Raw genomic sequence first — 12037 nt, 5'->3', positions numbered from 1 at the left:
TGAATAGGAAGATGAAGATACGCATCCCTCAGATCTATGGTCGCCATGAACTGACCCCTTTGGACCAAAGGAAGAATAGAACAGATGGTCTCCATCTTGACGGACAGAACCCTGATGAATTGATTGAGACACTAAGTCCAGAATGGGAAGAAAAGTGCCCTCCTTCTTGGAATAGATTTGAATAGAATCATAGACCCTGTTCCATTAGAGGAACTGGAACAATAACTCCCAGGGATGATAGATCCTTTACGCAGTTTAAGAAGGCCTCTCTCTTTATTGGATTCCCAGATAACCTTGACAGGTGGAACCTGCCCCTGGGAGGACAAGATTTGAATCCTATTCTGTAACCGTGGGATCTTATATCTATGGGAACAAGGATCTGGAACTACAGGATCGGGGGCGGTCCCTTCATGTTGATTTAGAATTAACGAAAGGCTTCTTAGCTTGCTTGCCCCTATTCCAAAGCTGACCGGACCGCCAAGAAGATTTGGATTGATCCGACTTAGAGGATGACTTCTAACCCTTAAAGTTACAAAAGGAACGAAAATTAGCATTCTGGCGATCCTTAGGCCTATTCTTTTTATCCTGAGGTAGGAAAGAACCCTTTCCACCTGTAATGTCAGAAATAATTTCTGCCAGACCTGGTTCAAACAAGGTTTTACCCTTATAAGGCAGAGATAAAAGCTTGGATTTGGATGTAACATCTGCAGACCAAGATTTTAACCAGAGAGCTTTGCAAGCTAAAAACAGTAAAACTAGAAATCTTAGCACGCAACCTAAGAACTTGCATATTGGCATCACAAATAAAGGTATTGGCTAGCTTGAGAGCCTTGATCCTGTCTTGGATCCCCTCTATAGTAGTCTCTTCTAGGATAAGATTAGATAAATCGCACCAATAATATGCTGCCTCCGCAACTGTAGCAATACTAGCAACAAGTTGCCACTGTAATCTCTGATGAATGTACATCTTCTTCAAAAAGCCTCAAGCTTCTTATCCATGAGATCCTTGAAAGAACAACTATCTTCATTAGGAATAGTAGTTCTCTTAGCCAAAGTAGAGATAGCTCCATCTACCTTGGGCACCGTGTGCCACGAGTCACGAATAGAGTCAGCAACAGGAAACATCTTTTTTAAAAACAGGGGACAGGGAAAAAGGAATCCCTGGGTTTATCCCATTCCTGAGTTATAATATCTGCCATACGGTCTGGAACTGGAAATACTTCCACAGATGAGGGTACATCATATACCCTATTAAGCTTACTAGACCTCTTTGGATTCTCCGCAACAGATTCGGATTCTTCCAAAGTAGCAAGAACCTCCTTCAAAAAAATTCAAAGGTGTTCTAACTTAAATCTGAAATTAATCTCCTATAAATCTGCAGAATTTGTCACTACAGTATCAGAATCTGACAATTTCCCCTCAGAAGCCACTAAAGAATCATCCTCATCAGATAATTGAGACAAACCAACTAACGCAGCTTTAGCGGAGTCAGCCTTACGAACATCAATGTGTTTAGATTTCCTCTTTCGTTTACCAGAAACCTTTGGAAAAGTTGATAAAGCTGCAGAAACAGCAGAAGTAATCTGCACAGCGAAATCCCCAGGTAAAAAAACACCCCCAGGAGGTTGAGAGGAACTGCAGGGCACTGCATGTGAAGCTTGAGGGAAAAGCTGAGGCGTAGCTAGGATAACACTATCCTGAGAGACAGGAGACTCAGGGAGAGAACTTATCTTTAAAGTTTTATTTAAACATGAAGAGCAAAACTGTACAAAAGGAATTATCTTCAAATCCAAACACAATAAGCATTTTTCAAATGAATCAACTTCAGTATTAGTGCCCATAATTGGGTATCAGTTCACAATTAACAAAAAAATTTAAATGCCAAATTAAGTTTATTTATATGAAGCAGTAAAACATAAATAAGCACTTAAAACCCTCAGCTCTGCTGAGGTCTTACCCCTCCAGAAGTTGCTATCCCACTAGCACAGAAAACCGGACACACCCTGTAGCAAAAAACACCTCCTTGTTACCGGAATAGCCCAAATCCACTTGCCACTGAAGAAAGAAGAAAATGCAGCCTCCACACTCGCTGCGGCAAACTCCAATCTAACAGAGAAGCCGAAAACCGGAAGTGCTGAGGATCGATCACGTGACCGCAATAAAATATTTTTTTTAAAAATTGTGCCAAACAAAAACGGCTTTAAAACCAACAGCAGCACAGCAAGAGAGATCAGGCCAATAAGCTGAGCTGAAAAGTGATTGCAACAAGAAAGAAGTAAAACAAACACCTGTCAAACACTTCATACACCCTGCCATCTCTGAGTCCCCAATAAAAAAATGATGCCTCTTTTCACATAAAAGCAGTGCACCTAAAACAGATTTAAATACTTTCCACAAGGATTTAACCCCTATAGTGCCAGTACCTTCACACCTAGAAGGGAAAGCACTCACCTGTGGATCCTTCTCTGTCAGGCAGGAGCGGTTTTCTGAGGTGTGGCAGCTTCACCATATCTACCAGGGACCTATAGAAAAGAAAGAACAGAGTAACCAACTCTGGCTTTCTATAATAGGGGTAGCAATAATGTTAGAAGACGGCAAGGTAGTCTTTGCTTAAACTTTTAACTGCCAATAGCCACCATTAATCTTACTAAAGAGATTGACATGGACACAGCATAGCCCCAATCCTTGCTTGCAGGGAAAAGTACCCGTTAAAAGGATTAAAATCTTCAGACACCATCTTCGCCATCCTCCTGTGATCAAGGCAAAGAGAATGACTGGGGGTTATGGGTAAGGGAAGTGATACTTAACAGCTTTGCTGGGGTGCTCTATGTTGCCTCCTGCTGGCCAGGAGTGAATATCCCACTAGTAATTAGAATGTTTTGTGGACTCTCTATGCCATAGGAAAGAAATATTCTCATTCAGTGCTTAAGCAAGTGAATGATTCAATCTATTGAGAGTGTGAGTGAGATATATTTATAGCACCAATACCGTATAACTTTATCGATTAAAAAACTCATCTGAATAACTCCTTAAAAAGTTACATACCTCCCAAATCATCCTGATCCTTATTTTAACTATTTATGCTCCAATTTCCCTATGGCTAACGTCAGGTAACCCAAACACCTCTTGGATTATAAAAACCTTTCATGCAGGACTACCCTGACCACAGATCACAAGGCTATGTCCTTTTACACTCAGACTCAGAAACAACTGTAGAAATGTATAGGGGTAATTCTAATATTTAAAATTATAATTTAATGTCAGTTGGCTACCATCAACATAATAGCCACTGTGCACTGTAAGTCTAAAATGAAAGGTTAATCCTTTAATTGAGCAATAAACTGCACTTCTAAGCTCCAGCAAGCTTGTGATTTAAATGCACAAATCATACTCATGCTACAAATATAGGTATGATACAAGTTTTTTTTTTTTTTTTAATTAAATATTTTTTATTGAGGTTGAGATATTGGCATAAAAACAAACATTTGCAGCAAAATTGCATTACAATACAATGTTTTGTTAGCATAGCACAATTCACTTTAGTCAACATAAAAATAACAGAGAAATTAGCTGCCTACTTGTTACAGAGAGAAAAACATCCAAAATACTTTCAAAATTACACTGTATAATGAATATGCCAGATAAAGTTTAAACCCTCTCAGCAAATCAGGAGGCCACTTTTGGACCTCAAAGAAGCTAGTATCTATTGTTTCAAGAGAGGGTATCCTAGAATAAAGGAGACCCCTTATGGGTCTCATAAGAAGAACCTCAGGTTTTATATTTTAGCAAACAATGATACCATCACAACAATGTCATTCAGTAAACCTCCCGCAGATATGATTAATGGTACAGCATATACGGAGAGCATTTACCATTTGGACCATTCTTAGGAGCCTATAAAAGGTTAAGTGAGTTAAAGATGCAAAACTGTGTCCCAATATAGCTAAGAGAATGAAATAGCAGTTGAGACACTCTAATATAGAGAATCTATGGAAATATTTAGCTATAGAAGTCTCATGTGCCTAACTAAAAGGGGGCTCTCAAACCTAAAACCCCCATCTCTATAGATCATAGGACTTGCATCACAAGGGGCTAGATTACAGGTATCGGCAGCAAAGTTTGGACTTTCACTGCACATTAGTCAGGGCCCAGAGTGCTATATGTTCACACTTTGTGAGGGAGGGCATGTTGTTTTTTCTCGTCATCCCTCGTTGTGTTCATATTTACTATTTGTGCACAAGCACCATTTCCTCTCCACAATTGGGAGATTAACTACTGAATACTCCCACCTATGTGTTATTTATAGAGGAAAAGCCAGAGTAGTGCCATTGTTCCTATGTTGTAACAAATGCTTTATCTTTGAAGACGCGTGCAGCAGTCATATGCAATGTAGAAATGGCTCCTTTGGGTCTGTCTAGAATGAAACACATTTTGTTAAACAAGTAGATACCTGTGATTTATTGTATGAGAATCTAAATACATCTAGTAGCTGTAGAAAATCAAACCTGGTTTGGTGAACACTGTCAGAAAGGTTCTAATATGGACTCGAAGAAATAAGACCCATTTCTTGTAGCACATCTGTCATTTATTGGTCCATTGGTCTACTCATTTATCCCTGATCTGAATATCATGTTTAACCAAACATTATGCTCACCTCAGGGTTGGTTCTCTTTGCAAGTACTTTTTTCTGCTATGAATTCATACTATATTCCTAACTTCCAAAATATCTTTCCATATTGCTGTAAAACTTGTGTATAATGTTCTCACCTGCCTCTGGACTTCCAGATCTGCCTTGTTTCCAACCAGAATCATAGGAAACTCATCTCTGTCTTTGACACGAAGGATTTGTGTATGGAACTTGCTGATCTCATTGAAACTATAACCAAATAGTAAAAAAAGTTAGCGATACATTGTATTATTTAAATAAATGTAAAAATAACAGAATTTATGTTTACCTGATAAATTTCTTTCTCCAACGGTGTGTCCGGTCCACGGCGTCATCCTTACTTGTGGGATATTCTCTTCCCCAACAGGAAATGGCAAAGAGCCCAGCAAAGCTGGTCACATGATCCCTCCTAGGCTCCGCCTACCCCAGTCATTCGACCGACGTTAAGGAGGAATAATAGCATAGGAGAAACCATATGGTACCGTGGTGACTGTAGTTAAAGAAAATAAATTATCAGACCTGATTAAAAAACCAGGGCGGGCCGTGGACCGGACACACCGTTGGAGAAAGAAATTTATCAGGTAAACATAAATTCTGTTTTCTCCAACATAGGTGTGTCCGGTCCACGGCGTCATCCTTACTTGTGGGAACCAATACCAAAGCTTTAGGACACGGATGAAGGGAGGGAGCAAATCAGGTCACCTAAATGGAAGGCACCACGGCTTGCAAAACCTTTCTCCCAAAAATAGCCTCAGAAGAAGCACAAGTATCAAACTTGTAAAATTTGGTAAAAGTGTGCAGTGAAGACCAAGTCGCTGCCCTACATATCTGATCAACAGAAGCCTCGTTCTTGAAGGCCCATGTGGAAGCCACAGCCCTAGTGGAATGAGCTGTGATTCTTTCGGGAGGCTGCCGTCCGGCAGTCTCGTAAGCCAATCTGATGATGCTTTTAATCCAAAAAGAGAGAGAGGTAGAAGTTGCTTTTTGACCTCTCCTTTTACCTGAATAAACAACAAACAAGGAAGATGTTTGTCTAAAATCCTTTGTAGCATCTAAATAGAATTTTAGAGCGCGAACAACATCCAAATTGTGCAACAAGCGTTCCTTCTTTGAAACTGGTTTCGGACACAGAGAAGGTACGATAATCTCCTGGTTAATGTTTTTGTTAGAAACAACTTTTGGAAGAAAACCAGGTTTAGTACGTAAAACCACCTTATCTGCATGGAACACCAGATAAGGATGAGAACACTGCAGAGCAGATAATTCTGAAACTCTTCTAGCAGAAGAAATTGCAACTAAAAACAAAACTTTCCAAGATAATAACTTAATATCAACGGAATGTAAGGGTTCAAACGGAACCCCCTGAAGAACTGAAAGAACTAAATTGAGACTCCAAGGAGGAGTCAAAGGTTTGTAAACAGGCTTGATTCTAACCAGAGCCTGAACAAAGGCTTGAACATCTGGCACAGCTGCCAGTTTTTTGTGTAGTAACACCGACAAGGCAGAAATCTGTCCCTTCAGGGAACTTGCCGATAATCCTTTTTCCAATCCTTCTTGAAGGAAGGATAGAATCCTAGGAATCTTAACCTTGTCCCAAGGGAATCCTTTAGATTCACACCAACAGATATATTTTTTCCAAATTTTGTGGTAAATCTTTCTAGTTACAGGCTTTCTGGCCTGAACAAGAGTATCGATAACAGAATCTGAGAAACCTCGCTTCGATAAAATCAAGCGTTCAATCTCCAAGCAGTCAGCTGGAGTGAAACCAGATTCGGATGTTCGAACGGACCCTGAACAAGAAGGTCTCGTCTCAAAGGTAGCTTCCAAGGTGGAGCCGATGACATTTAAACACTAAAAAACTCTAAGCCATCTCCGTGGAGATGTTGCCTGTACAACGGCAAAGAGAATGACTGGGGTAGGCGGAGCCTAGGAGGGATCATGTGACCAGCTTTGCTGGGCTCTTTGCCATTTCCTGTTGGGGAAGAGAATATCCCACAAGTAAGGATGACGCCGTGGACCGGACACACCTATGTTGGAGAAAATAATAATAGTAAATATTCTTTTAATATACAATGTGATTCATTGCCAGAGATTGTCGCTACACAATGGAATGGGCTGAAAATTTTGAAAGAAGAAAATACAACTATTTAAATCAAAACACATTTAGTGAGTCACACAAACTCAAAACAAAAAGTATTAAATGAACATAAAAGTACCCCATAAAAATGTTTAAAGAAAATAACATTGCAATATACATTTGATATATACATTTGATATATATAGATATATATATATATATATATATATATATATATAGATATATATATATATATATATTCCATACTTCTTTTTCCTCCAAAATACCTATGAAAGTGTGCTTGAATCTATAAATGGAAATAATTAACATATTACTGCACTTGTCTGTTTGCTATAAAACCCAAGATACATGCCTTCCTCTGTCATTGATGGCAAAGATGAGTAGGAATCCTTCTCCAGTACGCATGTATTGTTCCCTCATTGCACCAAACTCTTCTTGCCCTGCTGTGTCCAAAACTGATATATAAAAAAATAATAATAATTAATGGAGTCGAAACTTCAATCAACAGTAACTCTAGGGCATTAACAAAACTTTAAAGAACCATTAACTACAGTAGCATTGCATAATTAACAATCACATAATAAAAAAGACAATGCAATAGCACTTACTAATTTAAATAAGCACGGAGTAGATATTTCTCTTACAAAATGTATCCCCCCCCCCATTTGCCGGCCCTATGTATCACGTGACAGCCATCAGCCAATTACAGACTAGTATATGTATACACTGTAAACTCAGCTCAGTAGGAGCTGGTGCCTCGGAAAGTGTGCATATAAAAAGACAGCAACATTTGATAACAGAAGTAAATTGGAAAGTCTTATAAAACTGCATGCAGTTAAATTTTGACTATAGTGTACCTTTAAAAACAGACAAGGAGCTTGAAACCAACTGGGTTAGGTCTATCTTTTCAACAAGAGAATCATAATGGATAGTGGTCATCTGCTTAAGGGCTAGGCTATATATATCCGTATACAGTCACACAGGCATGTGGCTACTTTGGCAGCTTAGTTAGAATGACAAAGTGCTATAAAAACAGAATTTATGTTTACCTGATAAATTTCTTTCTCCTACGCTGTGTCCGGTCCACGGCTTCATCCTTACTTGTGGGATATTCTCATTCCCTACAGGAAGTGGCAAAGAGAGCACAACAGCAGAGCTGTCCATATAGCTTTCCCTCTAGCTCCGCCCCCCAGTCATTCGACCGACGGTCAGGAGAAAAAGGAGAACCATAGGGTGCAGTGGTGACTGTAGTGTACAAAAACAAAAATTTTAAACCTGACTAAAAGCCAGGGCGGGCCGTGGACCTGACACACCGTAGGAGAAAGAAATTTATCAGGTAAACATAAATTCTGTTTTCTCCTACATTGGTGTGTCCGGTCCATGGCTTCATCCTTACTTGTGGGAACCAATACCAAAGCTTTAGGACACGGATGAAGGGAGGGAGCAAGTCAGGTAACCTAAAACGGAAGGCACCACTGCTTGTAAAACCTTTCTCCCAAAAATAGCCTCCGAAGAAGCATAAGTATCGAATTTGTAAAAATTTGGCAAAAGTATGCAGTCAGGACCAAGTCGCTGCCTTACAGATCTGTTCAACAGAAGCCTCGTTCTTGAAAGCCCATTCGTTCAGGAGGCTGCTGTCCAGCAGTCTCATAAGCCAATTGGATGATGCTTTTTAGCCAGAAGGAAAGAGAGGTAGCAGTAGCTTTCTGACCTCTTCTCTTACCAGAATAGACGACAAACAAAGAAGATGTCTGTCTGAAATCCTTTGTTGCTTCTAGATAGAATTTTAAAGCACGAACCAAATCTAGATTGTGTAACAAACGTTCCTTTTTAGAAACTGGATTAGGACACAGAGAAGGAACAACTATTTCCTGGTTAATATTCCCATTGGAAGAAAACCAGGCTTGGTACGTAAAACTACCTTATCTGTATGAAACACCAGATAGGGTGAATTACACAGCAAAGTAGACAATTCAGAAACTCTTCTAACAGAATAAATAGCAACCAAAAACAAAAATTTTCCAAGATAGTAACTTAATATCTAAGGAAAGTAAAGGTTCAAACGGAACCCCATGAAGAAATGAAAGAACTAAATTTAGACTCCATGGAGGAGTCACAGGTCTGTAGACAGGCTTGATTCTGACTAACGCCTGTACGAACGCCTGAACATCTGGCACGGCTGCCAGACGTTTGTGCAACAAGACAGACAGAGCAGATATCTGTCCTTTTAAAGAACTAGCTAACAGACCTTTCTCCAATCCCTCTTGGAGAAAGGAAAGAATCCTTGGAATCCTAATTTTACTCCATGAGTAACCCATGGATTCGCACCAATAGAGATATTTCTGCCATATCTTATGGTAAATTCTCCTGGTTACAGGCTTTCTAGCCTGAACCAGAGTATCTATAACCGATTCCGAAAAACCACGCTTAGATAGAATCAAGCGTTCAATCTCCAAGCAGTCAGTTGCAGAGAAACTAGGTTTGGATGTTCGAATGGACCTTGTACTAGAAGGTCCTGTCTCAAAGGTAGCTTCCATGGTGGAGCCGATGACATATTCACCAGGTCTGCATACCAAGTCCTGCGTGGCCACGCAGGAGCTATTAGAGTTACCGAAGCCTTCTCCTGTTTGATCCTGGCTACTAGCCTGGGGAGGAGAATAGATGGAACGATCAAGGCGCCACTAAGGCATCTACCAATGTCGTCTTGGGATCCCTGGACCTGGACCCGTAGTGTGGAACCTTGGAGTTCTGACGTGACGCCATCAGATCCAGATCTGGAATGCCCCATAGTTGAGTTAACTGGGCAAAAACCTCCGGGTGAAGTTCCCACTCCCCCGGATGGAAAGTCTGACGACTCAGATAATCTGCCTCCCAGTTGTCTACTCCTGGGATGTGAATTGCAGATAGATGGCAGGAGTGATCCTCCGCCCATTTGATGATCTTGGATACTTCTCTCATCGCCAGGGAACTCTTTGTTCCTCCTTGATGATTGATCTACGCTACAGTCGTCATGATGTCCGACTGAAATCTTATGAATTTGGCCTCCGCTAGTTGAGGCCAAGCCAGGAGCGCATTGAATATCGCTCTCAGTTCCCAAATGTTTATCGGGAGAAGAGATTCTTCCCGAGACCATAGACCCTGAGCTTTCAGGGAGTCCCAGACCGCGCCTCATCCTATCCAATCCCCATTCCACTGCTTGAGCATGCACAGTTGCAATGGTCTTAGATGAATTCTGGCAAAAGGGACTATGTCCATTGCCGCAACCATTAGACCGATTACCTCCATGCACTGAGCCACAGAAGGCTGAAGAATGGCATGAAGAACTCGACAAGCATTTGAAAGTTTTGACTTCCTGACCTCCGTCAGAAAGATTTTAATTTCTACCCAGTCTATTATTGTTCCCAGGAAGGGAACCCTTGTGACCGGGGACAGAGAACTTTTTTCTACGTTCACCTTCCACCCGTGAGACCTTGGAAAGGCTAGAACAATATCCGTATGAGCCTTCGCTTTGTGGAAGGACGATGCCTGAATTAAGATGTCGTCTAGGTAAGGTGCTACCGCAATGCCCCTTGGCCTTAGCACTGCTAGAAGGGATCCTAACACCTTTGTAAAAATTCTTGGAGCAGTGGCCAATCCGAAGGGAAGAGCCACAAACTGATAATGCTTGTCCAGGAAGGCGAACCTTAGGAACTGATGGTGAACTTTGTGGATCGGAATATGCAGGTATGCATCCTTTAGGTCCACGGTAGTCATGTATTGACCCTCCTGGATCATTGGTAAAATTGTTCAAATTGTTTCCATTTTGAATGATGGAACTCTGAGGAATTTGTTTAGGATCTTTAAGTCCAGAATTGGCCTGAACGTTCCCTCCTTTTTGGGAACTACAAACAGGATTGAGTTAAAACCCAGTCCTTGTTCTGCTTTTGGAACTGGGTGTATCACTCCCATTTTTAAAAGGTCTTCTACGCAATGTAAGAATGCCCGTCTCTTTGTCTGGTCTAAAGACAAGCGAGGAAGGAAGGTCCTTGAATTCTAGGAGATACCCATGAGAGACGATCTCTAAAGCCCAGGGGTCTAGGACATCTCTTGCCCAAGCCTGAGCAAAGAGAGAGAGAGTCTGCCCCCTACCAGATCCGGTCCCGGATCGGGGGCTATCCTTTCATGCTGATTTGGTAGCAGCAGCAGGCTTCTTGGCCTGTTTCCCCTTGTTCCAGCCTTGCAATGGTTTCCATGCTGGTTTGGGCTGGGAAGTGTTACCCTCTTGTCTAGAGGCTGTAGAGCTAGGAGCCGGTCCGTTCCTGAAATTGCGAAAGGACAGAAAGTTAGACTTATTTTTTGCTTTGAAAGGTCTATCCTGTGGAAGGGCATGGCCCTTTCCCCCAGTGATGTCTGAAATAATCTCTTTCAATTCTGGCCCGAATAGGGTCTTACCCTTGAAAGGAATAGTAAGCAATTTTGTTTTGGACGGCACATCCGCCGACCAAGATTTTAGCCATAGCGCCCTGCGCGCCACTATTGCAAAACCTGAATTTTTCGCCGCTAATTGAAAAGCGGCATCTAAAATAAAGGAATTAGCCAACTTCAGTGCGTGAATTCTGTCCATGACTTCATCAAATGGAGTCTCCTTCTGGAGCGAATTTTCTAGTTCATCGAACCAAAAAGACGCCGCCGTGGTGACAGGAATAATGCACGAAATTGGTTGAAGAAGGAAACCTTGCTGAACAAAAATTTTATTAAGCAACCCTTCTAATTTTTTATCCATAGGATCTTTGAAAGCGCAATTGTCCTCTATTGGAATAGTTGTGCGCTTAGCTAACGTTGAAACTGCCCCCTCTACCTTAGGGACCGTCTGCCATGCGTCCCTTCTGGGGTCAACAATGGGGAACATTTTCTTAAATATAGGAGGGGGAACAAAAGGAACACCTGGCTTCTCCCACTCCTTAGTCACTATATCCGCCATCTTAGGTATCGGAAACGCATCAGTGTGTACTGGGACCTCTAGGAAATTGTCCATTTTACACAATTTTTCTGGGATCACCAAAGGATCAAAATCATCAAGTGCAGCTAGGACCTCCTTAAGTAGGGCGCGGAGGTGTTCTAGCTTAAATTTAAATGTTATAGTATCAGGCTCTGCCTGCTGAGAAACTTTTCCTGTCAGAAATTTCTCCCTCAGACAGGCCCTCCCTCACCGCCAAGTCAGCTTGATGTGAGGGAACTACAGATAAATTATCCTCTGTGTCTGCTTGCTCATTGTCTGTGTTTAAAACCGAGCA

At 41.3% G+C, this 12037-nt stretch overlaps 1 protein-coding gene across 1 annotated transcript in view; it reads right to left on the bottom strand.

The window, feature by feature from the left end:
• The window catches only part of RRAS (RAS related), a 222603-nt gene that overhangs the window by 58575 nt on the left and 151991 nt on the right, over window positions 1-12037 (bottom strand). The window contains exons 3-4 of the mRNA XM_053690849.1: window positions 7117-7219; window positions 4768-4876 (exon numbers count right to left, since the gene is read on the bottom strand). Coding sequence (XP_053546824.1) covers window positions 4768-4876; window positions 7117-7219 — 212 coding nt within the window. The remainder of the gene's footprint in view (window positions 1-4767; window positions 4877-7116; window positions 7220-12037) is intronic.

The sequence above is a fragment of the Bombina bombina genome, chromosome 8 (genome assembly GCF_027579735.1).
Source record: "Bombina bombina isolate aBomBom1 chromosome 8, aBomBom1.pri, whole genome shotgun sequence".
NCBI classification, from domain to species: Eukaryota; Metazoa; Chordata; class Amphibia; order Anura; family Bombinatoridae; genus Bombina; species Bombina bombina.
Note: the sequence above shows the minus strand (reverse complement) of the source record. Positions and strands in the feature narration are given on the sequence as shown.